At 38.5% G+C, this 24,124-nt stretch overlaps 1 protein-coding gene across 10 annotated transcripts in view; it reads right to left on the bottom strand.

The window, feature by feature from the left end:
• The window catches only part of OXR1 (oxidation resistance 1), a 443,393-nt gene that overhangs the window by 118,841 nt on the left and 300,428 nt on the right, over positions 1–24,124 (bottom strand). For 2 of the 10 annotated variants that reach the window (XM_059165800.1, XM_059165793.1), the window contains exon 1: positions 1,937–1,970. The exons of the other annotated variants lie outside the window; for them this stretch is intronic. In XM_059165800.1, coding sequence (XP_059021783.1) covers positions 1,937–1,955 — 19 coding nt within the window. In that variant the 5' untranslated portion in view covers positions 1,956–1,970. Of the gene's footprint in view, positions 1–1,936; positions 1,971–24,124 lie in introns of those variants that run through there. 10 annotated transcript variants of the gene reach the window in all.

The raw sequence follows: 24,124 nt of genomic DNA on the forward strand, positions 1-24,124 counted from the left end.
CAAAGAAGTACAGAAGTGGTAACTGCAGCATAAAAGTTCTCGAAATTGGTCATAACACAACCTTACTAGACAATCAGTAAGCATTTATTAAGTGCCTGTGGATGAGCACGATGAAGCAAAATGTATAATCTAGGTGAAGAAGCTTAAGTGCTACATATGAAATATTAATTACCATCCTTCAGTTTCCCATTGTTGACCACTGTTGAAGAAAACAGATCCACTTATGCAAAAAGATGTCCAAGTGTGCAAGTGTCAGGAGAGATGGTAAAGGAGGGAGGAAGGGAAGGAGGAAGAAGCTGGGGGAGGGGAGGATGGCTTGGAGGACAGCTAGAAGGAGCAGGAGGGGTCTAATTTAACCAGAAGCTTCACTGAAATTCAACAGTCGTCTGAAAACTGTCTGCACCCGATCTCCTGATTATATAAATAATAACTGCTGTCCTGGATGTGAAATGTTACTTTAAAACAATAGCAGCTTTGAAAAAAGGTTGCATGTGTCTTTATAACATCTGTAGCTTCATGTCTAACACAGGATTTTTCCATTCTTGTATATTTTTTAAATCATGAAGATGGAAAACTAGACAACAGAAACAGTTCTCAAATTTGAACTAAATATAATGATTAAATGTTGGGTAATGCTTCGAGATTAAATTGTGTTATGACTGGTTATCAACTTCCTTAATGACTGAAAAGCTTTAGAATTTCTGATTAAAATTAAAGAGTTGTTTGAGCTGAAACTAATCATCTAAATATTTTACTTGGGCATTTTGTGTATATCATCACAAAAATCTGTGTGCTAAATTGGAAAGATGAAATTAGATTGTTTCTAATTAAAAACATTTCTGTTTCTGTAATGAGAGTTTCATACATAAATTGCTCTATAATGTAAAATAACTGCTTTTGAAATTACTCAAATAAAAAGAAAAGATACTCAACCTTTTAAGTGTGCATTATGCTGATAAATTTATTTTTGAAATAATTCGGAAGAGATATGATAAACCACATTTTATATTCTGATGTTATCATATAGTTGCTGTGATTGAGGAAAAACTAACCTAGTAATGGTAATCACTTCTTTTGAGAGGTAAAATTATAAATAAATAATAATGCAGGGCAATTTCATTTTTAAAAGTCAATAATGAATTCCATCTGCTGCACGCCATTAAAAATCAAAGAGGTTACTTACATGCTTCAGATCTTTTTATATCTTTATGCCTTCCACTTAAAAGTACAAGTCGATCCATCAATAATAATGTTATTTTGACTTGTTTGACCGAAACTTAAAAAAAAAAAAAAATGATGAAAACCTCCTATTTCTCTCCTCCTTTCTCTGGAGCCCAGACAACTTAAAGGAATAAAATACTAGAGGAAAACAAATACATTTAAGCAAACTGCTAAGAGGATGGTTAGGAGAAACTACTGAAATGTATTGTCAGCCTTTGAAATCCAGAGCAGTGGTGATAAAATCTGAGCGTATGACTCGATCACTATTATTTCCCTAACTGTGCACAATTTTTCAGTTAGGGACAAGGGAAGACCATATGGAAGCCTTACTGACAAATGATTTCCTGCAAATGCATGAAAAGAAGTCACTAACGACTTGTCATAAATGCTCATTGGACATAAAAATAAACCGTAAATCACTATGTCTGAACCTATTTCTGAGAGCATCTCCTGATAGAATCGTACTTAGCAGCACCACCTACAGCAAATCAGGGACAAAAAATGTACATGCACAGAAAGTCTTCTAGATCCTGTATTTAGATTTAGTATTTCAACAGAGTTTACTCCCTCTGGGCTTCTCTACCAAGCATTTCCTTTCTAGAGGCTGTAATCAACATTTCCATAGCTTATCCAGATTTTGAAAAGAGAATATAAAGTCAGCCTTATCTGACTTTCCAAAAATGACGTGTTTAAAGCAGAGAGCACTTACACATACCTTTGCGAGTGCAGAACATTTCTGAGGTCCTCCTTTCAAGCCTATTCAGCCAGTACTATGCTGCTTTCAGGAAGAGAGGACAGGGATTGTGGTTCTTGTGTTTCCCTGGGTAATACAACACTTCCTCTCTGGGAGAGTGCCCTCTCCTCCTACCGGGTGCCTGACCCCTGGTGGCAGTGTGAGAGGTTCGGAAGTTTCTGTTTCTGCACACAGGAAACTGTACCCGCGTCGTGACTGTGGACTTGCTCTTGGCTCACTGAACGTTTTGGAAACAGTGCCAGCATGCTCTGCATAATGTCACCAAGTTGACCCTACAAGTCTGTCATGGAGTGAGATCAAAGGACTCGGTATCTAACTTCTGTACCGTTTCTTATCATAAAGTAAATCAATGGCATGACCACTGTTAACGAATCTCTATGATTCAGTCTTTTTTTTTTTTTTTTTTAATTTTTATTTATTTATTTATTTATTTTTTAAAAGATTTTATTTATTTATTTGTCAGAGATAGAGCGCGAGCGAAAGCGAGCACAGGCAGACAGAGTGGCAGGCAGAGTCAGAGGGAGAAGCAGGCTCCCCGTGGAGCAAGGAGCCCGATGTGGGACTCGATCCCAGGACGCCGGGATCATGACCTGAGCCGAAGGCAGCTGCTTAACCAACTGAGCCACCCAGGCGTCCCTATTATTCAGTCTTAATAGCACTGACAGGCAGTAGATTTGATAAGCTGGATATTAACATTCTTGGTGTTTTGTACCTTTACAGATTTTTAAATGCCGTTGGCTCACAGTCCACACATAAGCTTGATTTTTTCCCCCCAGAAACACCCACTGCATCATGAGACAGTATTCTTACACTAATTTTATACTATTATGGTTATTTCTTTCTATATTTCTTCCCTATTAGAACAAGGAGAGAGTCTGCCACAACATTCCTCATCGTGCTGACCACTTAGTAATTGAGTGAATGGATAGGTGTCATAATAACTCTTTCCTTCCTACCTGGCCCCCTCTTAATCCACACTTCTGTTAGCTCTATGGAAGTGGATGGCAGCTCCACAGCCTGACTCTCCTGGACTCCCTACTCATGTCCTTCAACTTCAAAAGATTTTGGTGGACACTCTTTTTTATTCTCCCCTGTCGTTACACTTTTGTATCTCAGTTCACTGAGATCTACACATAATTGTTCTGTATTTTATTTGGGGGTAGGAGTCACAATCATAGGGCATAGAAATGCTAACTCAGATCCCTGCAAGTCCAAGGACTACTGGATGCCAAGACAGGTGGGCTTCAGGGACAATTAAAAGATACAAAGGACACTGAACACTGTGTGCAGACTTACTACACTGTAATGAACTGACAAGGGTTATAAAGAAGGCAGAGTTCATGTTCAGAACAATGACACTTCGTATCACAGCAAGAATACTATGATTCTCAATGCAATATAGAATCTACAGCCTTTTCGAAGTTCTGACAGCTCCATAATAAACTACTCATTGCCCAGTGAAGAATCTCACCAAGCCAGTGATTTTTAGAGGAAAATGTAGTAAACTGGCAATATGATTCATTCTCAAATAAAAATTTATGATGTCTCATCTTTTCTATCTCCATAGAAAATTTTGTATCCACTACAAACTCTTTATTTGGCTCCTTTAAGAATTCCAGCAGTATTCCCTATGAATGCTATTTGATAAGACAACCTATGTAAAACTTCCAGTCACGTTCTCAGTATTCTGCTGTAAGTTGGGGCTTAATAGATGCTAATTTCCATTTCTTTCCTTAATGACATGGCTGGCTTAAAGAAATGCTAGTAATAACAGTGCCTTACTTATATTTAATGCTCTCTTATTTACAAAGTGCTTCAATTAATATTCTCATGTTATGCACACAACCACAATGGGCGATGCTGTTTTATTCTCAAAAGTTTTGCCAACTTAGCTATATAGAGAAAATTAAAGACAGACTGTTTCCCTGCAGCTTTATATGGTGCACGAAAAAGAGGGGACAGAAGTGTTGTGAAGATGTCCTGATGTTCATCTTCAAATAATTCAGCATAGCTGCAATCTCCCGCAGAAATAAAAGCAGCAGGTAAAAATCAGGGAGGAATCGGCTCTTTTTAAAAGCAAGACTTCATGTTAGAAGAAGAAACACACATACAAAAGCCCTGGACAAAATATAAATGCATGGTTTTCAACATCTGCAGAATATGCAAAGGAGGGCTTTGACATTTTTATGTCTCACATAGCTGGTAATGCTACCCATATTTGCATTGCGTTTGAATGTGAGCAAGAAAGCTACAAAAACACTTCCACATACATATCAAACATACTTGTGAATTGGGATACAACAGATGTTTCTCTCAGGAAATAACTACGTTCATATTTATGTGCTATATCTATACAACATACATATTTCCCAATGTTTTGTCATTTTCTCTTTCTTATTTGTTCTCATTAGGAATCTGATAGGAGTCAGACTTGACTCACTTGTCAGCTAAGTGTAGTTCTTTCAGGGTTTTTTTGTAAGATGAAATCAGTGCTTTAATCGTGCTTAGACCTGTCCATCAGGCACCCGATGAACAGTTTGCTATGTGAGTATTGGCTCTTGGACATTGCTTTTTCCTAGCTGCCCATCATCTTTGGGATCCAAGTTGCCGAAGAGGTTCTCATTTAAAAATATTTTAAATGCTGTGATCAGAAATGCCACTGCTCCTACACCTCCTTTAATTTTTATTCTAGAATCTTAGTTTTTAATTTATTTCTCTAGCTTACTTTTCATCTATTTTTATATCTGTTGTTATAGCATGTAGATTAACCCATTTATGATAATGTGATTTTATTTTTTTGAAAACATTTAAAAATTTTATTATGGTAAGAACATTTAGCACGAGATCTATTCTCTTAAAGAAATTTAAGTGTACAATACATGATTGTTGACTATGATAATGTGACTTTAAAAGTCCACATTTGTTGGTTTACGTTTATAACATGGAGAATTCTGTCTGATTACATAATTAGAGCTTGTTCAAAATGAAATTTTTTTAAAGATGGTAGAGAAAAGACCCTTTCCTAAAGGAAAATTTATCATAAAAACTCTTTCCAAGACTTGGGTAATTTGGGATCATGTGATCTTCCTATTTATAGATGTTAATTGTTGGCAGGTAGGATTATAAAAAGTACTTTTGGTAATATCACCTTACAATGCCAAGGATACAGTCTTAACCTGAGATGTGATTGGAAGTGTGTACCCTTTCCAAATGCACTCTGCAAAAGAACAAGAACACTTTTCCTGGTCCAGAGAAAACATATAGCTTCTCTAGGAAAAAGTCACTTATCAAGTGTTTAATTTTTTTTTAAATTTTATTTTTTGAACAGAGGTGCTGTTTGTTTGTTTGTTTATTTGACAGAGAGAGAAATCACAAGTAGGCAGAGAGGCAGGCAGAGAGAGAGGGTGAAGCAGGCTTCCTGTTGAGCAGAGAGCCCGATGTGGGGCTCGATCCCAGGACGTGAGATCATGACCTGAGGCGAAGGCAGAGGCCTAACCCACTGAGCCACCCAGGCGCCCCATGAGGTGCTGTTCTTAAAAGAAATTCTGAACTTATTGCTGGATATATAAAGGGTATTTTAAGTGTTGGGCTTCATTGGAAAGAAATACCTCCCAAAATTCCTGTAAGTTTCGCATGCATGAAAGAGCTTCCACTAAAGCAAATCTCTGAGCATGTAACAAACTTCATGTTGTTTCCGGAGCTTCCATTAATTCGAGGCCAGCCTGTGCTGAGCACAGGAGTCACAGCGCTGACTCAGACACCCGGTACACATGAGCTTTTCCCTTTTCTTCCTTCTTGTGAACATACTTTATGACTAAAGAAAAGAAATCTCTTCTAGTTCCCTGCTTTTTCTCTTACGAGAAACGTCACATATTAAAGAAGGAGCACGTTTTCCATCCTCTTCTGCCTCCTGTTAACGTTTCTCAGCAATCTGTCCTCAGCAGTCAGTGCACCTCCTGCCTTGTCTGGGCTGCACCAGCCAATGCAAAGGTTGCAGTGAGGAACAGTTAAGGCTCCCGGACCAGTCTGCCTGGGTTCAAATCCCTGTTTCTCCACCTTCCAGATAGGAGGTCTGAGATCAATAATGTCCTCTCTACTTGTTTTATCATCAGTGAAACCTGGGTTTTAATACTTCCTACTTCATAGGGCTGCTAGAAGGATTAGAAGATTTAATACATACATGGTACTTACAACAGCACTTGGCGTGTAATCAGTACTCAATAAATGCTAGCTGGTTCAATTATCTTTATGCAGAGAGCGCTATAAAAGCATGTGTATGTGTCTCACACATTGCCCACCATCTCAAGATAAGCCATGTTTATATAACAGTCTTTAGAATGCAGAAATTTCTTCGGATGAACCTTTAAAACAAAGCCTGAATAAACAAACAAGCAAAAAAGCAGAATCAGACTTTTATAAATACAGAGAACAGGGTGGCCAGAGGGGAGGAGAGTGGAGGATATGGGCAAAATGGGTGAAGGGGAGTGGGAGCCGCAGGCTTCCAGTTATGGAATGAATAAGTCATGGGGATAAAAGGTACAGCATAGGGAATATAGTCAACGATACTGTAACAGACTTGCATAGTGACAGATGGGAGCTACACTTGTGAACATAGCGTATATGTACAGTTGTTGTTTCACTATGTTATGCACCTGAAACAGTAGCACCAACAACTTAAAAAAAAGAAAAAACCTTTTACTTCATTCTGTATTTTTATGGTTTTTTTTCCTTAATTTTAATTCCAATATAGTTAACATGTATCATATTATTTTCAGGTACACAACATATTGATGAAACAATTCTATACATTACTCAGGGCTCATCATGTTAAATGTAGACTTAAGCCCCATCACCTATTTCACCCATTTCCCCACCAGCCTCTCCTTTGGTAACCAACAGTTTGTTCTCTAGGGTTTTTGTATATGTGTGTGTGTGTATGTGTGTGTGTGTGTGTGTTTTGTTTTTGTTTTTGTTTTTTTTTTGCTTTTTCCCTTACTTGTACTAACAATTACTATCAAAACACTCATTGGGCCAGAGACCCTTGTGCTGTTAGTGAAAGCCCTGCCCCTCGCATAGCACACTGCCTACACTTATGACTTCATTGGCGAGCCAAGTTTGTTCTCTATAGTGGAGTTTGTTTTTTGGTTTGTTTCTTTTTTCCTTTTTTGTTTGTTCCTTATATTCTAAATATAAATGAGATCATATGGTATTTGTCTTTCTCTGACTTATTTCATTTAGCATTAGACCTTCTAGATCCATCCACATTGTTGCAAATGAAAAGGCTCCATTCTTTTTTATGGCTGAGTAGTATTCCACATCTTTATCCATTCATCTATCCATGAGCACTTGGTTTGCTTCCATAATATAGCTATTATAAATAACGCTGCAGTAAACATAGAGGATGCATATATCTTTTTCAGTTAGAGTTTTCATATTAAAAAAAAAGCTTTTCTTAACTGTCTGATTCAGAAAAGTCACAAAGTACCAAGAGAAGAGGTACAGAAAAGAAATAAAGAAAAAACATGAAGATCAATCATCATGCAAATGAGCTATAGGCTTGATTTCAAGATTCAATAATAATGTTTAGAAGACAATGAATGATTATAAACAGAACAATCTATACAGTATGTGAAAATTATGATACCCTGAAAGAAATACATTAAAGTTAATGTCTGATTAAAATATTTACATCAGTCAATGGTGCTTTGCAGACTGCCTAGTAGTACATATTTTTAACTTTTCACTTTATAAATTATTATAATTATTAATTATAAAATTTCACTAGATAGGAATAATGTACTTAAGTATACTGTCTTCATTTCCAGATGATCAGATGATGTTCTGCTTTAGTTTCTCTTCTACTCTTAATTATATTTATTTCACATAAGCTTGAAAAGAGTATGCTTATCAGAAAGAAGGTTTTTTTTTTTTTTGACCACTCTTTAGGATTATGGACATCAAGAAGGGGAAACAACAAAGATCCCAGGGTCCTGGGATGGAGTCCCACATTGGGCTCCCTGCTGCTCAGTGGGGAACCTGCTTCTACCTCTCCCTCTGCCTACTACTCTGCCTACTTGTGATCTCTCTCTCTGTCAAATTAAAAATAAATAAATAAATTCTTTAAAAAAATAAGACTTAAAAAAAAGTCACTGCCATAGCACAACTGCAAAATCCTCTCCATCACTATCTAAAGGCTAGAAAGGATCCTAGATTTCAGCTAGGTTAATTTTGGAATAATCAGGAAAGAATGGGGATGGGGAGGAGCAAAGAGAAGAGACTGGGGTGTTCAGGCTGTCTGACCAGCGATGCTGCCTTCCACAGGACAAAGGCTTTGCCCCACCTGCTGTCATCTTTCCGATAGCAACGGTCCAGTTCTCCAGGGTCCGTCCAGTTCTGGCTCAGTCATTTTCAGGGCAACATCTTTGCACTTGACAAACTCCCTCGCATTGTCCTCGGCCCTTAGTATCCCTTTTCCCCGCAAAGTGCATGCAGTTTCGTTTGGGTTCTCAGTCCAAGTACAAAAGCATGCGGACAATTAAAATCGATACCCAGACTAAATCCGACCTGACAGAGTGGATTCAGTGCTCAACATGACAGGATCTGGCCCTAACAACTCCCTTCCATCCTTATCCTCTTGCTCACTGACTGTACCATACACACGCCTCTTGGCTATTCCTTGAACACACCAAGCATGCTCCTGGCCTAAGGCCTTTGCACTTGAGGTTCTCCAGGTTCTCCTTTTCTTACAACATTCTTCCCAGACATTGTCCTGACTTTGTTTCATCATTAGATTTAGGTCCCTGTTTATATACCCCTTCCAAGAGAGGTCTTCCCTCACTCTAGGACCCAAGGAAACACCTACTGTATGCTTTCCTTTCATGACACTTGTCACTAACTGACATTATACGTTGCTGCGTTTCTGAGTAGTCACCTTCACTAGAATTTCAGCTCTAAGAATGTTCAAGTCCTCACATCCCAAACACCCTCTGAAACACTATAGGAGTTCAACAAGTATCTGTCCAATGACCCAACCAGAAGTTGCTAGGCATGTAACAGGTGTTCAATGAGTATCTGTGGAAAACCTTGACTGAATGAATATGTACACACTTTAGGCCGGTTTCAAAAACATACTTATAATAATAATAAAGTATTTTATTATACTTTATTATTATACTTAAAATAATAAATAATCAAAATAATTAAATAATTAAATAATAATAAATAAAATATTTATTATTTATTAAATAATAATAAATAAATTAAAATACTTAAAATAAATAATTTTTTTGTTATTTTGATTTTAATTTTGATTAGATTAGACTTGGAGTGTCATGAATGTTCTCTACAGGAATGTCATTTAAGTTGAGATTTAAAGGAAGAATAAATCAGCCAAAAAGGACTATGTGTTCAACAAGGGGTTATAAGCAGGGGAAAAGGAAACTAACTGTTCAGGACAGAGAAACTAACATGGGCAAACGCCTGGTGGCTAGAGAAAGCTTCAGCTGAAAGTGAAGTGTGACTGTAGCATGGTAAAGGAGAAGTCAAGACAAATTCGGACAAAGAGAGAGAAGAGGTATACAATGAGAGAAATAAACAAGAACCAGTGCCTTCATGTGCCCTGTTGATTATTTGGAGGGGGACACATTCTGGATGCAAAAGACCACCTGGGAGATGAACTATAATCCATTGTGATATTGAAGCTGAATGACAGTGGTGAGGACTAAAAGAGAAGATTCACTGACGAGACTTTACAGGTAGGATAGTATAGAACAGGAATCCTTGAGTGACTGTAGCTGTGCTGATGGGGGAGGCGAGGTAGGGGAGGTGGAGGAAAGAATCTAGTTTGGTAACAGAGAACAATGAAGAGGCTCAGGTTAAAGGAGGACCTTTTTTAAAAAAAAAAAAAAAAAGATTTTATTTATTTGGCAGAGAGAGAGAGAGATTTCACAAGTAGGCAGAGAGGCAGGCAGAGGGGGTCGGGGAAGCAGGCCCCCTGCTGAGCAGAGAGCCCACCCATTATGGGGTTTCATCCCAGGACCCTGAGATCATGACCTGAGCTGAAGGCGGAGGCTTCACCTGAAGGCAGACTGAGCCCCCAGGAGCCTCAAAAGGGGACCTTATAAAACCCACTGTGGAAAGGTTGATTTTGAAATACCTGTGGAATATCCTAATGGATATGTTTAGTAAACAGTTGAATTTATAGATCTATTGTTAATCATATTTTTTTGGCTAGAAATTTAGATTCAAGCATCATTTGCTCAGAAATGTGAATTAATATTGCTTAGGACAAACGTATTCTCATTATTCTTTATCTAGTTTCAACTACTGTTAATATTTTATCCCTTTTCTTTTACATTTGTGTTTTCTTTCTGGGATATTTATGTGTATACACACATACACACAAGCAATGTGTATATCTGCTGAACCATCTGAACATAAGTTAGATGTATCATGGCCCTTTATCCCTAAATACTAACGTATACTTCCTATGAATATAGTTGTTTTTACATAACCACAGAGCTGTTTTTAACTTCAGTCAATTTCACATTGACATAATACTTTTATATGATCTGTTATCTGTATTCCAATTTTGATTACTGACCCAGTAATGACTCCAGACAGCATTTTTAATTCTCAAATAAAGGTCAATTTCTTCTGCTACATTTAGGTTTCAGAATTACACAAAAATCTAAGAACCACATTCAGTAGTTGATTTTGTTTGCATTTTCCTACCTATAAAAGAAGTACTAATATTTCCTTATATTACTAAAGTTCATTTCTTACAGCTTCTAATTTTTTATTTAAAAAAAAAATTATTTATTTGAGAGAGAAAAAGTGCCTGAGAGAGAGAGAGAGAAAGGGAGAGGGAAAAGCAGAATCCCCACTGGGCAGGGTGCCTGACACAGGGCTCAATCTCAGGACCCCAGGACCATGACTTGAGCCGAAAGCAGACAGATGCCCCATTTCTTACAGCTTTTCAAATTTTACGGTTCCATCATCAATAAAGGGGAAAAGCCACCATATGAATAAAAATGAGTTGCCCAAATTGACCTCCTCGGTATAGAATGGGTCCTGACACAATTTATAAGTAAACAAAGCTTCTTAATATGCCAGATACCATTCTTTCTCTTACTAAGATCACCTAGTTTGAGTTATATTCCTTTTTTCTCTGGGAAAGGAACCAAGTGGGAAAGGATGAAGAGTAGTGGTGGAGGGGGACCAAGTCTATTCATAAAGTATTGTTTCTCATTAAGGTCACCTTTACGAAGTATCAAAATTAGATTGAGTTAACTCATTAGGTTGTCAGTAAGAGTTCAGAATAGGACAACATAAACCATCAACATTCCAAACCTTGCATGACCAGAGCGGCACAATGGAGGCTTTATTTATAGGAATCCTCTGCACCCACTTACAAAGTTGCTAAACTGGTTTGTTTCCTTTGTGGGTGTTTGGTAAAAGAAGAAAAGCATGCTTTGGCTTGTCACTGAGAGTTGATCTCTAATGGAAAGGGAACTGACTTACCAGGATTATTTACCTTCATAAGTGGCCCTAATTTAACATGGGTAAAAGCCACCCACACATAGACAAATGCCTTCCTCCCCTCTTTTTATGCAGATATAAGAAATGCACCTGGACGACTCTGCAAGCCATGTCAAAGGCAGAGGTTTGTCAAGTCCTAGATCTGTGATTTAAAAAATAATCATCTATGATTATAATACATCTGTAATTATAATACATGTAGCAGTCTTTAGCTGTCCACAGAAACCACCACCAAGAGGACCAAACTATGATATGTTTTCCATTAGTCTACTAATGGAAAGATTTGCTGCTAAAATACATGAACTCCAGCGAGCCTTCATAAAACAGATGCCTTAAAAACAAAGTCAAAGGGTAGGTAGGGCTCCAGGGTAGTGGTCGAGCTAGGGGCTGTGAGATCAGATACATCTGAGTCTGAATTCTCTCTGTCCCTGACTCTGCAGCTTTGGCTGAAGTATACAAAGCTCTCCAGCCTCCAACTGCCTCTCTAGTGAAAAAGGAGAAATAACACCTACCTGCCAGGGCATTACATTAGGATTAAATAAGATAAGGCAGGTAAAATGTCTAAGTACAATGTCTGCCAAATGGTAGGTGTTTAACAAGAATTCCCTGAGCCCTTCAGTGTGCTGACAAAGATGGATTGAATACAAGGCAGGATTGATTTAGGGCCGAAGGTATGGAAAGGAAGGACCTGAGGCTTCCTGGGGGTGGAGGCACAATCAGTGAAGGAAGGAGGCCCAAGAAAGGAGGCTCTGACTCTAGTCCTGACAAGGGTACAAGAAGCTTGAACTCGGGAGAGCACTTGTGAGGGTGGGAAGGAGTTCATGTTCACGTGTGCGTGCCAGGAAGAGTAGGGCCACCCCGGCAACCAGCAGGAACAAAGGATGTTTTGAGTCAAAAATAGTCACTTGAATTCTGGAGAATTCTCTAGGATACACCAAAGATTAAGGAGCAGTTCCCTAGTTCAAGCTGGACATGTGGTGCTTTCGGCTTGACAGAAAGTTCTATCTGGGGGAAGCTGGCTACGTACCGTGAGCTGCTACCCTCGCAGAAAATATCCTCAAGAGAAGCGTAGTGAGAGAACAGGAAAGCCATGGACCATGTGTATTTAGGTCAGATTTAACCACCCTGTTCTTTATTTTACAGCTTTGAAGACAGGGTGCCAAAACTTTTGACTGTGTTTAAAAGGTACTGAATTGTTGGGGGTGTGGGGGAGGGCTCTGTGCTTATCTGGTTTCTGGGACATGGGTTATCCCATGTCCTCTTTAACAACAAAAACAATTCAGAGAGAATTGCTTTCTTTCTGGGGGGTTAAGAATAGCAAAAACTCACACGTCCCCTGTGTGTTTACTTAGTGGCAGGTACTCTGCTGTGGTAGGCAGGACAAAGAACCCCTAAAAGTGTCCCTGTCCTAATCCCTGGAAGCTGTGAACATGTGACCTTGCTTACACAGCAGCACAGAAGAATTAAGGTTGCTTATTAGTTGGCCTTGAGATAGGAAATTATCCGGATGGGACTGGTGTGATCACAGCGGTTCTCATGAGTAGAGAAGGGAGACTGGAGAGTTGGTGGCTGAGTGAGGGGATATGAGAAAGACTTGACTGGCCACTGCTGGCCACTGGAAGATGGCAGGGGGCCTCCCCAAGCTGGAAAAGGCAAGAAAATAGATCCTTCCCTAGAGTCTCCAGAAAGAAAAGCAGCCCTACCTACATATTGACTTTAGCCTTGTGAGAAGCATTTTGGACTTTAGACCACCAGAGCTATAAGATAATACACTTGTGTTACTGTAAGCCACTCACTTTTTGGTAATTTGGTATAACTGCAACAGGGAAACCAAAGCATCTACTAAATACTCCACGTGGCACATCTCAGATTAATAATTTAATCTCATTTTAGAGAAAATTAAAAAGAAGTCCTGGAGAAACTTAGAGAAGACCTACTCTGGTGTGATACCAAAGCCCACACTCTTAACTGATATTCCCTCACCTTCCAAATTCTTCCAAAAGATCTCGAGAGGGGCTCAAGTTATCATCTTCCTTTCTTCTAGAAAGTTCTTCAATATAGTTCTACTTGTTCAGAGACACTTATGTCATGATATAATGGGACAAGAATGGATTTTCACACTTAATAAAAACAATATGAGTATTTTCTAATTCGGGTGACTAGTTACTTTGTAGTGGTTGCTTTCAACCAGGAAATAAAAAGGGCCTTATCACAAATAGTTAACTTCCATTCATCGAAGCTTAGTGTTTATGTCGTTTCAACCTGAGTGCAAAGTAGGGGATATGGACAGGGTTTTTAAGCAGGTCTTTGTTCGCAACATTAAATCCTAGCTCTCTGCCCTGGTTCTTCCCCTGCAGAAGGCAGCTGGCTGGATGAGAGCAGGCTATTAGGTAAGACTCGGCTGAGTCCTGCTGGAGAAGGAAGAACATCTGATCTGTACAAACAGACCTCAGACAGAAACCAGCTCAGTAATGCGGAAAGGCTGCCATACCTTCCCCTTGTGTTTTAATTCCTGTAGTTTTAATTTCAATAGATATATATTTTTTAACATTTTAGCTTTTAAATTTAAATGATTATAGAGTTTGTTTCTCTATGAATTGTACAGCAGCCTCTTCTAAAAGTCCTAGGAAAAGATTATGTAGTGTCTGAGCTATTAACTGACTGTAATCTGATGTGGCTTTTTATCATGAATGATGTCCTGTAGTACCTCAAATGCTTTGTGCAAAGAGATTATGAATCATATACACGTCTACACAGGCCACAGAGACATGCTCACACGCTTATGTACATACAAAACAGCTTCAAGCGTTTCTGAACCGCTTCCTTCCTGGTATAATGTTAGGCATACTGCATATACTTTTTGAAAACCACTCTGAGAACAAGAAAAACATGTAACAATTATCAAATACTAGGCATGCCTTTTATGTTATTACAAATAACTGTTCAAGCATTTCTTAATCAGCTGTGTGCTGGAAAGGCAATAGACTGTTTTATTCAATAAAACTCTTCCTCTTTTCTCTTTGTCCCTGGTTTAAAAACCATTCACTCTAGTGAGGTAACCGAGCTTTGTTACCGCTTAGATTTCTGCATCTGTCCAAGGAAAACAGATGGATGAGGTCAAAAGCAGTGATTTCTAATGCTTCAAGTCTTAATAAGAACAATACTCATAGAATTTCATAGAAGCCAAAAATTAATACCATATCTAAAGTGGTGGTTATAGACAATACCGTATATGACCGAGAATGAAAAGATGGCATCTAAGAATTTTTAAAGTTCATATAAATATGCGGATTTATCCAACTAATTACATATTTTGTGTTTCCTCTTAAAAGATGATACATTTCAACATATATTCCCATGAATACAGGGATAAGTTCTGCATTCTCTCTCCATTAGTAGCAATGCTTTGTCCTGAGATAGCCATATTTTCCTGTTTTGTAGTTCTTGGCTATTAAAAGCCTACATTTTGCATATAACTCGGTAGTCCATGACTGTGGAACACAGCAAATCTTACAGGAAGATAATAAATTTGGGAAGGGAAGCACACGTTTAGGAGTCAAATGCTTTGGCTCTAAAACGAATTAGTCGCATAAACCTTAGATAAGTCTTTTCCATTAAATTTAGTAAGATCCCTTCCTGTTCTACCACCTATTTTAGCAATATAATTAACCAAACTAATCAGATCAGATATTAATCAGCACCCTCTATAACTCAGAATAATTGCATTCCATTTGGAATGATCAATGATAATGTCACCACATGGAGGACCACCACATGGAGCTTACATAAGGGGATTTTTTTTTTTTTTTAAAGATTCATTTATTCATTCTGGAGGGTGCATGTGTGCATGCATGGGGGGACGGGTAGAGGGAGAGAATCTTCAAACAGACACCCGTGCCACCCTGAATGCAGAGCCAGACACGGGCCTCCATCTCATGATCCTGAGATCAGGGCCTGAACAGAAACCAAGAGCTGGACACTGAACCAACTGAGCCACCCAGGTGCTCCATAAAGGCAATTTTTAAGTCGGTAAGGAAGCGCTAGAAAACATGAATTGCCGAATTTATGATTGAAAAAAATCATTAAATCATCCATACACATAGTATGCATGGTTTTGTGTATATACCACATGTAGAGAAGTGCTTAACAGTAAAGTATGTTTTAAGGAAGAACAAAAGGAAAAGGAAAGTATATACGCTGATACCTGGATATTCAAACCACACTGAGTTTAAGATAGCTATGAAACCTGGGGGTGCCTGGGTGGCTCAGTGGGTCAAGCCTCTGCTTTCAGCTCAGGTTGTGATCCCAGGGTCCTGGGATAGAGCCCCACATTGGGCTCTCTGCTCAGCGGAGAGCCTGCTTTCCCTTCCTCTCTCTCTGCCTGCCTCTCAGCCTACCTGTGATTTCTGTCTGTCAAAAAAATAAATAAAATCTTCAAAAAAAAAAAAAAAAAAAAAGCTATGGAACCTTAGTGGAGAATGGAATACAGATGGAGAGTTACACAGTGTTTCTGTCTTCCTGTTGGTATACCCTACTTTTTAGTTGTTATGCAGATTAAACTCTATAATTTTGATAGATTTATTTATTGTGAGGTTTAGGTGATAGTAATGGAGGCACATTCTATATTTAATATGGGGTTGGAGTCTAAGTTCAAGGTGATATGATTTCACTGCAGCTGCAAGTGGTGGACATGTCTAGGGATGTCATCCGAGTCTATATATTCCCCATCCCCACACAGGGGCCTAGGCTGGCATACGGATGGATAGTCAGGAGCTTTTCCTTGAGCAGACTGTAGGATGAGGTCTCCTCTGATGCTTGACTCAAGAGCTGCTCTTCCATGGGCAGACAGTCTGGGCAATCTCAACTAAACAATGAATTCTGAAGATCAGAGACTGTAGAGTTAGAGCCTAACTGAAATTGTAACAACGAAAGCCACGCACAAACTAATGGATAAGGAAAGAACTAGTCTGCCGAGGAGAATGGAAATGACTTAAAGGTAAAAATGAAAGATCTTGGGGAAGCAGGGAGAGAGAGACAACCTTAACTCCTGACTTTCTAGGACCAAGTGCTGTCTCCATAAAACCCAGAGTGTGGGTATTGCTGCTTGCCCAATCATTATCATTTTTATCTTTGTTTTGACTATGATTGGGTTGGTTTTAGTTTTTTGTGACTCTGCCTTGACTCAAAAGAAAACCACCATTTTAACAGTATGAAACATACTGCTGGAAAATTTATATACATTTGACCTTACTAAAGCTCTGAAAAAATATCACTCCTATTTTATAGGCAATAAAATGAAAAAGGAAAGTTTTGTTCAACGTTGTAGAGTTTTGTTCAACTCTGGAATTTTCAACTTAGGACTGCCCATCTCCATCACGCCACACAACCGTCACCATTATACCCGAAGACAGTTTCTTCTCAGTAGCTAACAAGGCTCCTCCACAATCATAGATGTTTTTGTTTGCTTGGAATAACTGCAACCATGTCTAGAATTCCCCTAGGGTGATGGTGCTTCCTTACTCTTATACAAGGAAGCCAAAGCGGCCTTTGGAGGTCTTAGCTCTCAGCCCAATTTTGTAAATCTGATGGTACTACATACAGGGGTTGAGGGCATAATGGGTAACTGGATTTTTCTGAAAGTATGGGCCATTTCAAAGAACTATAGGTGAAAAATTTCCAACTAATCTTTAAGCACACTGATGGTAAGACATGTTTGGGCCTGGCACATAACAGGAATTCACATATCTAGAATGTGACAGTATGTGTCAACTTGGCTAGGTGATACACCTAGCTGTTTAGTCAAATATCAACTGTGATGTTGCTAAGAAGGTAATTTTTACATGACATAAACATTTAAGTCGGTGGATGTTGAGTAAATCAAATTATCCTCCATTAATGTGAATGGGTCTTAGCTAATCAGTTGAAAGTCTTCACAATCAAGACTGAGATTTTCTTTCTTTTTTTAAGATTTTATTTATTTATTTGAGAGCAAGAGAGAGCATGAATGGTAAGGAGGGGCAGCAGCAGGGGGAGAAGCAGACTCCCTGCTAAGCAGGGAGCCCAATGTGGGGTCTGATGTGGGGCTCAACCCCAGGACCCTGAGGACGTGATTTGAGCTGAAGGCAGATGCTTAACCGACTGAACCACACAGGTGCCCCAAGACTGAAATTTTCTGAAGAACAAGGAATTAGGGCTCAAGACTGGGACACAGAAACTTTTCCAGCTTGTCTGGCTTGCGCTGCAGATTTAAGACTAAAGATGGCAACATCAATTCTAACCTGAATTTCCAGCCTGCCAGCTTGTCCAGTGGATTTCCGGTGTGCCAGCTCCCGTATTAGATGAACCATTTTTTAAAAATAAATATCTAGACATAGAGAGATGGCTAGATTATATATATTTTATGAATTATATATATTTTATATGTACATTTATATAACACATATATAATATATAAAAATAATATATACTATTTTACATATATTTCCTACAGTTCTGTTTCTTTGGAGATATTTTATATATATTTTATATTTTATTATATATATATTTATATATATTTCCTACAATTCTGTTTCTCTGACTAATATATGAAGGTGGCTGAGGTTGCTGAAGTGGAAGCATTTGATTCAGGAGACGCTGAAGAAAAAAATGCAATTTCGAATCCGCAGGCAATCCTTTGTCAAGGTTAAGGTGGAGTTCCAAGTGGACAGCACTAACCTTGGTGGAATATCTTAGTGAGTAATTCAGTACAAACCTAGGGCCAGAGCTGAGCCTGGAATGGGGGATGGAGAGCTCAACAGCTGTGTAACCTTTCTGGTTCCTGGACATGGTGCGCAGCTGGAAGCCAGATGGAGATTATTAGAGGAGACTGCAGAAGAAAAGCAAAGGTTCCAGCCATGTGTCAAGAGGCCAGAGTCTGACAAAGAAATCCCCTGTGTGGAGGAGTTGTGGGTAAGTTCTTAGGAACAATAGTGACTGATACCGCATCTATTGATACTGAACACTGTTTCCTGCTTTTTGCAGAAATCACCCTCACCACTTCTTCTCTTCCAACCTCCAATACCCAATAGAGTGTCCCTCTTAAGGGTTAGTTGTGCTTTGGGGGTCAAATGAAGAATGCACCATTTCCAGCTTGAAGTACAGTGGGCCAGTGAGCAAGGTTGTGCACCCAGCAAGTGCAAAGAGCGATGATTAGAGGTGAAATGACAGGGAAGCAAGTTGTGTGTAGTCTGACTCAGTTACAGCTCTTCCTGAAAGCGGTGGAGGGTCACTTGTTTATACTTGGAATAAAAGCAGTTTAGGTAAGATAGCAGGGTAAGTGTTATAAGTAATAGCTGAGAACAAACATTAGGATAAAACAATCCTGAGATTAAACTCTACCCCACTGTTGACTAAAGGGCGATGATCTTAGGCAAGCTCTTTTTCTGGCCCATTTCCTCATTCATAAAATTGGGTAACTTAAAATAAAAAAAAAAAAAGAAAAGCCTTCTCAAAGTCTTCACAAAGAGAGTGCACACACAGTACAGAGCAGACTACCCAGCACGTAGAAAAAATTCAAACAGATATTATCATTAATAAAGAGATGCCTGTGCGACTTCTAATGTGGTTTGCAAATGCCACTGAATAACTCACATCTGTGCTTGATGCTGAGCTATGACGGTTTTCTTTCCCTCTGAAAGCCGAGCTTTCTGACTACGCAGCATCCTGGCTTATCCCTTCACCAACAGGAAGTCACAGGCCTTTTGAATTTTTTTTCCCTGATCCATTTTTCAAAAGGTGCTTGAAAATATACTTAAAAAGTGGTTTGGAGGCACCTGGGTGGCTCAGTGGGTTAAAGCCTCTGCCTTCGGCTCAGGTCATGATCCCAGGGTCCTGGGATCGAGACCCACATTGGGCTCTCTGCTCAGCAGGGAGCCTGCTTCCTCCTCTCTCTCTCTCTCTCTCTGCCTACTTGTGATCTGTCAAATAAATAAAAATCTTAAAAAAAAAAAAAAGTGGTTTGGAAAAAAAATAGAAGATAGTTTGGGTTTTTACAAGAGCATAATTGTTGGTTTGAGGTCAAGTGTTACGGCATATAATTAGTACACTACACAGCCTGGTTTTTCAAGTTTTTCCATTTAATCCCTGCAAATGCTTTAGGTTGCTTCTGTTTATTCTGGATTTCTAAAGCATTTTCAAGGAATTGTTTCAAGGAATTGTTTCTAAAGCATTTTCAAGGAATTGTTTTAAGACATTTTAAAGTGCTTTTTTATTAAAATTTAAAGTTCTATTAAAGTCTTTATTTTTAGAGAAGACCACTAATATTCAATATTAAACATCTATACAATACAGAAAAGTAAGAAAAATAACAACCATCTGTCATAAGCCCATCACCCACAGGCAACCATTATTAAATAATATGCAACCTAATACACTGAATATATTTTTAATTGCCACTTCTTGAGATCTACTGTAGAGAACTTAGCTAATAGTTTTAGCTCAGAAGGATGACAGTATTATCTATAATATCTATAATATACTAAAATATTTTAAAATATTAAAACTTTAAAAAATATTCAAATATTTTAGAATATTATTAAAATTTTTTAAAATGTTAAAATGTTTTAACATTTTAAAAATGTGGAAAAATGACAAAAACATCAAAAGTCATTTTTTTGTTCTTCCTTTTGTATATTACAAACTATATAAAAATATTTTACACTCTATGTGTTTGGAGGGAAACTAATTTGAGGATGAGGACACATCAAGACTTCCTGATTTTAGAAATAATTTTGGGAAATCTATTAGAACAAATTCGCAAATATTTTCATAAAGGATGACTGGCTTCCTGACATCATTCTATCTCCTCCTGGTGCTTACTAACAGATCCTGACTCCAGACACATGCAGTTGAACTATAAAGAGAGGGGTCAGGCCAGGCAGGAGAGAAAAACAGAAAACAAAACAAAACATTGGAGCATACCTTCAAGATACACAGACTGGGATAAATTAATAGAGAAATGTTTTGCTTTTGTTTTTGTTTTGTTTCACCTTTAAATTGGCAAAGATGCTTTTAACAGCAAAAAGAGTCAGTGGTAAAAGTGAGGTCAACTTCTCATATACCATTGCAGGGAATGTAAATTGGTCCCACGTGTCTAGAAGATGATTCAATACATCCAAATTTAAAAAATCATAAGGAATTTTCAAACCCATCAGACCCAGCAACTCCCAATTTTAGTGGTTTACTCTAAATACTGAGAATCATAAAGACAAATGCCATATGATTTCACTTATATGTGGAATTTAAGAAACAAAACAAATGAGCAAAGGAAAAAACACCAACTAAGAAACAGACTGTTAAGTACAGAGAACAAACTGAAACAGGGGATGGGGATTAAGGAGGGCACTTGGGATGAGCACTGGTTGAAGCATGGAAGTGCCGAATCACTGTATTGTGCACCTGAAACTAACATTAACAGTGTATGTTAACTAAACTGGTATTAAAATAAATTTAAAAATGAATATTTACTAGGTCATCACTCATAAAAAGTACAAAGAATAAAAACTGGTTTAACCATACAATAATAGAGGGATAAAGGACTGGCTAAATACTTGAGATTAACATACAGTGGAATATTATGCAATCATTAAAATTCATGTTTTTACTATTAAGCCAATAAAAAGTAAAATGAACTATATCACCATCCTAATTTTAAGACAAAAAATATTTTATATATATGCATACAGACATTTATACACATACATATGCAAATGCATGTTAATGTATATCTAACTACTAACTTCATGAAATACAATATTTATTTTCCTTAAAAAAGATGTATGTATGTATGTATGTATGTATTTATGTATGTATGCAAGGCAGGGGCAGAGGGAGAAGAAGGAGAGAAGCAAACTCTTCACTGAGTGAGGAGCCTGATGTGGGGTTCAATCTCATGACCCTGAGATCATGACCTGAGAGCCAAAATCAAGAGTTGGACACTTAACCCAATGAGCCAACCAGGCACCTCAAAATATAATAATTTAAAACTGAGCATCATCTTCTGACCCTACACTGTAGGCCAAAATGTCCATCTCTTCTTTCAAGATTTAGTAAATAGCACTATCATCCACTCATTTGCTCATCCCAAAATCCCAAGAATCATTCTTGATTATTTCCTCTCTTTCCTCCCCCAAATCCTATTTATCAGCAGCCCTGTTTCAATTTCAAATTTATTTAAAATCTATCTACTTCTACCCCCAGGATCGTACTCCGAAGCTGCCCTTATCTTTTGTTTGGATCATGACGGTGACTCGAACTGTTCTCCATTCTTGCCCCTCAGTTTACTCATGAAGATCATGTCCTTTCCTGTGTGTTAATTTGCTGTTGTTGTATAACAAACTGTCATGGATTGAGAAGCTTAAAAACAACACTAATTTATTTTCTCATAATTCATTATCCAGATCTTTTGGAACAGGAGTCCAGGCATGGCTTTGTAGGGTTCTCTGTTCAAGATCTTATTACCAGGCTGGGGCACCTGGGTGGCTCAGTCAGTTAAGAGTCTGCCTTCAGCTCAGGTCATGATCCCAGGTCCTGGCAGAGAGCCCTGCATCAGGCCTCCTGCTCGGTGGGGAAATCTGTTTCTTCCTCTCCCTCTGTTGCTCTCCTTGCTTATGCTCTCTCACTCCCTGTGTCAAATAAATAAAATCTTGAAGAAAGAAAAAAAAAAAAGGATCTTATCGGGTTGAAATCAAGGTGTTGGCAGGGGCTGTAGTCTCACTGGAGCTTTTTCCAAGTTCATTTTTTTTTTTGGCAAAATCTAATTCCTTGCCATTGTAGGTCTGAGGCCTTTAGTAACTAGACACTACCCACTGTTCCCTGACACATGCGCCTTTCCACACAGCAGTTTGCTTCTTAGAGCCAATGGAAAAGCATATTTGCTTTATCTGAATATCTCTGGCTTCTTACTAAGATCTCTAGACCCTCTTTTATTTATTTATTTTTAAGATTTTATATACTTATTTGAGAGAGAGCAGGAGGGCACGGAGGGAGAAGCAGATTCCCTGCTGAGCAGGAAGCCCGACCCGGTGCTCAATCCCAGGACCCCGAGACCATGACCAGAGCCACTCAGGGGTCCCACGAGCTCACTTGATGAGGCCAAGTCCATCCAGACTAATCTCCCTCTGGAATAACTTAAAATCAACTGATTAGAGACCTTGATTATATTTCCAAAACCCTTTGACCCTTGCCATACAACATGGGAGTAGTATCTTCATATTCAGATTCAGATTCATATTCCTGCCCATGATCATTGAATGGGAAGAGATTTACAGGGAATGTATACTGGAGGATAAGAGTCTTGGGAGCTTGTATGGAGTGTATGAATTCATATGTTGAAAACCTTACTCCATTGGGATAGTGGGTGTGGCCTTTAGGAGGTTATTAGGTTTAGATTAGGTCATTCCATTCCAAGATGGAATCAGGTCCTTATACGGAAAGGACCAGAGCCCTCTGTTGGCCATAAGAGGATATATCAAGAAAGCAAACTAAGAAGAGTGTCTTCCTCAGACACCAGATCTGCTGGCAACTTGATCTTGGACTTCCCAGTCTCCACAACTATCAGAAATAAATGTGTGCTGTTTAAGTCACGTAATGTGTAGTATTCTGTTATACTAGCCTGAACTTGCTAGTACAGAATTCTACCATCCTCAGCTCTGGGTGACAGTATCTTGCATCATGTATTTTCTCTTTAATATACTTTTTGTATTTTCTGAATTTTGTACACTGACTATATGTTAGCATTTTTTCCTCTTCAAAAGAAATCTAAAGTCATATCATTCTTCTACTTAAAATCCTTCTGTAGCTTCTCATCATGTTCTTAGAAAACTCCAACACCAAGGATCTGGCTCCTGTCTGCCTCTTCAGCTTCTATTACTTTCAGGGAACTTTTAAATTATTTTGCGTTTTGTCCATTTTCCTAAACAGACTAAGGAAAGCAGAGCCTTCCTCCTAAACATCTAAGGAAAGCAGAGCCTTCCTCCCTTGTATCCCAGGGCCTAGCTCAGTGTCCAGTACCAAGAAACAGTTTATATGTCTTGGGATGAAACAAATGTTAATGGAAAATAGGTCTTTTTAAGATCAGCCTATATAACATGGGCAATACAACTGAACTGGGATAATACAGTCAAATATGAAGATGCTTCTGTAGTTAAGGAATTGACTGTCGCATCCATGAAGCAAAGAGTTAGAACCCTCGACAGTGACAGACTCTCAAGTAACAATCACAAAACAGAGAGGCCTGTGGATTCTTGCTGGTCAGAGTAATATACTGTTAAAGTTCACAAATCATTGTTACTAATATCCTCAACCACAAAAGAGACTACTTTCACTACCATCACTGATATAATTGACATAAAACTTGGCAGCTTCAAAAGGTGATGAGTTCTTGTCACTGGAATTGTTCCAACAGAAGTGAATGGCCACTTGGCAGGAATTTTGAGAAGGGATCTGAAGCTTGGATAGTAAGTTAGAAGAAACTGCCGTTTGGGTTAGGCTAAGTCATAAGGTAGCAAATTAGGGATACATTGGCCTCATTTATTTTGTGGATGGGTGTGTTTGGAAGACACAGCTTTATTT

This window comes from Mustela lutreola, chromosome 3 (assembly GCF_030435805.1).
Source record: "Mustela lutreola isolate mMusLut2 chromosome 3, mMusLut2.pri, whole genome shotgun sequence".
Lineage (NCBI taxonomy): Eukaryota > Metazoa > Chordata > Mammalia > Carnivora > Mustelidae > Mustela > Mustela lutreola.